This window comes from Argiope bruennichi, chromosome 10 (genome assembly GCF_947563725.1).
Source record: "Argiope bruennichi chromosome 10, qqArgBrue1.1, whole genome shotgun sequence".
NCBI classification, from domain to species: domain Eukaryota; kingdom Metazoa; phylum Arthropoda; class Arachnida; order Araneae; family Araneidae; genus Argiope; species Argiope bruennichi.
In genome coordinates, this window is record NC_079160.1 from 37,395,291 (window position 1) to 37,398,356 (window position 3,066).

General features: G+C 30.7%; 1 protein-coding gene across 1 annotated transcript in view; it reads right to left on the reverse strand.

Annotated features, from left to right (window-relative positions):
• The window catches only part of LOC129987499 (uncharacterized), a 5,847-nt gene extending 3,748 nt beyond the window's left edge, over positions 1-2,099 (reverse strand). The window contains exon 1 of the mRNA XM_056095473.1: positions 1,967-2,099. Within this exon, the coding sequence (XP_055951448.1) occupies positions 1,967-2,099 (133 nt within the window). The remainder of the gene's footprint in view (positions 1-1,966) is intronic.
• Positions 2,100-3,066: the final 967 nt, after the last annotated feature.

Below are 3,066 nucleotides of genomic sequence, written 5' to 3' on the forward strand. Positions count from 1 at the left end.
TTTCGTCATTGATTTAATCGAGCTCGAAATAATCTTCAAGCGTCTTCTAAAATCATCATTTTTCATTCTTATGCGCTGCAACAGCTCACTTCAGCTTTAAATGGAGAATTTCTCTGTTTCTAGAGTGGTGAGGTTTTCTTTGAGTTGCTATATGATCAAATCATCCAAACAGCTGCAAATGTACACATTTTTTGGAATTTCCTATTAGGACTTAAACTAATTGCTCTTTGGACGACGGTCAAAAAAAGAATAAATATATTTTACTATTTTCAAAAGAAGATTTTATTACGAGAGGCATTCAGGGAAAATTAGTGAATAATAAATCGATTTCGTCTTATACAGCTTTGTAACATGTCTTTTTTAGCGCAATATTTATCTATTTAAGGAAATAAAATTAATCTGAAATTTTTTTTTAATGACCTTGTAAATTGCAGCTAAAATACTTCTTTACTTTAATTTTTCAACTATATATGAAATAAAAAATTAAATTTAAAAAACAACCTACAAGCCAGTAAATTCTCTGAAAATTCAGATCGTCTCCAGAGAGAGCAAGAAACTGCATTTTATTCGGTGATATATATAGATTTTTTCATGATCTTGAATGAAAGCAGAAGTTAAAACTAATAATTTTAAATATTTTCTAACTCATTTTAGTCAAACAGGAATGATTTTCCGCTGAAGAAGCTCAAAGTAGCAAACATTTCTAATGGAGCACACATTAAGGCTTTTAACAATATTTCCCTAAAAGTAAGGAAGTAAAAATTATGATTTAAAAACATAATCTACAATATCACGCCATCAAAACGCAAATATAACATTGAGGTTTGCATTGAACTTGTATGCGAGTCTTCACGATATTAATATAAAATGGGCTTTATTACACGTCACAATTATCCGAGGATGGGCATAATTAACAGATAGTCTTTGCCTGCTGTCTTTAACTGAGGTGTAATATCTTGGCCTTCTTCATTTTATAAGATTTGGCATGTATTCCGAAATCTAATTGGATTACGTATTTTTAAAGAGCCTGTGCGGAAATTCGATATACATATATAATACTACAATCACAGATTTTGCCTTCTTTTCAGAGCTCATTAGAGATTTACATTTAAGTGATTATTGATATATCGCTGTTTTAATATAAAAATATGAAAACATATTCTGAGCTAATTCATATCAAGTTCTGATTTCGTCCATTATAAGTCTCGCTTGAAATTTTCACAGATGCTGGTTTTTTGTTGAGTGAATAAGCCGATAAATTCAAAAAATCGTGCGTTAAGCCAAGATTTGCAATTTCAGCCCGAATAGCATAGCACCCTCCAAAGTTTTTAACATTGAATATCACTAAAAACTTCAAAACAGCTGAAAAACAACACAGATACCGGCTTCTATTTTTAATTCCACTCTCGTATAACCATCGCGAACTTATACAAAATGAACAAGAAAGAAAAGGAATAGGGATGCATAACAACAGGCTGTACGCTTAATTTCTAAATATAGACTTTAATAATTATTTTAGTGGTAAATTTCACTATCAATTTCAGGCGGTATGTTTTTTTTTACTTCATTATTAAAAAAGGCATAATTAAAAATACTTTTAAATCGAGGCAAATTAAATTATCACAGCCAATGTAGAAAATGGGTTGTCATTTTTTTAAAAAGTAGATAATCAAGACAGTAAGAAATTCATCATCAATTACTTTTTTAAATTTTTTTCATTGTTTTGCTTGTGAAAATTTATGCTTATAATACAATGGACCTGGTATTAAAATGAAATATACATTATCCAATATTTTCACAGCCAGGTGGGCACTAAATCCTTTTTTCAGTGCTGATATGCAATATCTTATAAAGGATTGTGAGTAATCTGATTTTTTTTTTGTATTCTGCGCTTATATGAAATAATAATAATAGTTAAATGATTATCTGTATATTGATGCTTTAATATCAAAATATGAAAACCTACTCTGAATTAATTCATAGGAGATGCGGTAAACAGGTGGTGAGGTCTCGGCGTCGGAACCGGAGGATTTCTGGTTAGAGACCCGATTCCCTCTAAGAACCGTCGTATAAGCGGGCCTGGTACAAGCTAAATCCATCGGTTAACTGGTGTGGTTTGGAAGTTCGGGAGGGGAGTGTCCTCGTCATCTGACCACGGTACAAAATTACAAGGTCCGTCCCTATACAGCTCTAGTATTGCTTTAAAAAACCTGACGTTAATATAACTAAACTGAACTAAAAAAAACTAATTCATTTCAAATTTTGATTTCGTAACATTAAAAATATCGCTTGAAATAGCTAGACATGTTGGTTGTTTGTTGAGTGTAAAAGCTAATACATTTATAAAATCGTAGCAAATTATTAAGATTTCTAATTTCAGCTCTCTTTAAAGTTTTTAACATAGATTTTTACTAAAAACAATGACGTAACAGGGTTTTTTCTTTTTTTACTTTCTCGAAAAACCATCGAGAACATACAATAAACTAACAAGAAAACAAGGGAATAGGGATACACAACAACAATTGGAATGCTTACTTTCTAAATATAAACTTTAAAAATTAGTTTAGTGGTAAATTTAGCTAACAGCTTCCGGTGATATGTTTAATCCCGTCATTGTTAAAAAGAGCACAATTAAACACACTTTTAAATCGAGGCAAATTGAACTATCATAGTCTATGTAGAAAAAGGATTATCATTCTTTTAAAACATAGACAGTCGAAAGAATCAATAATAACTTCCTCATTCAATATTTTTTAATCCCAATTTTTTTTTCTTTGTTGTACTTGTGAAAACTTATATTTGTAATCAAATGGGCTTACTATCAAAATGAAAAATGCATTATCTAACATTTCCAGAGCGAGGTCGACAACAAATTCTTTTTACTGTGTTGATATATATTATGTACTAAAGGGTTGTAGGGAATCTTAATTTCTATTGAATGCAGCACGTCTAGGCAAAAAAACTAAAGATGGAAGTTCAGCGAAAATTACAGTACTTCCTCGATTCTAAGCATTACTTTAGTCAAATTAATATGCCGCATTAGCCAGCAAGACATAGGTGACAAAC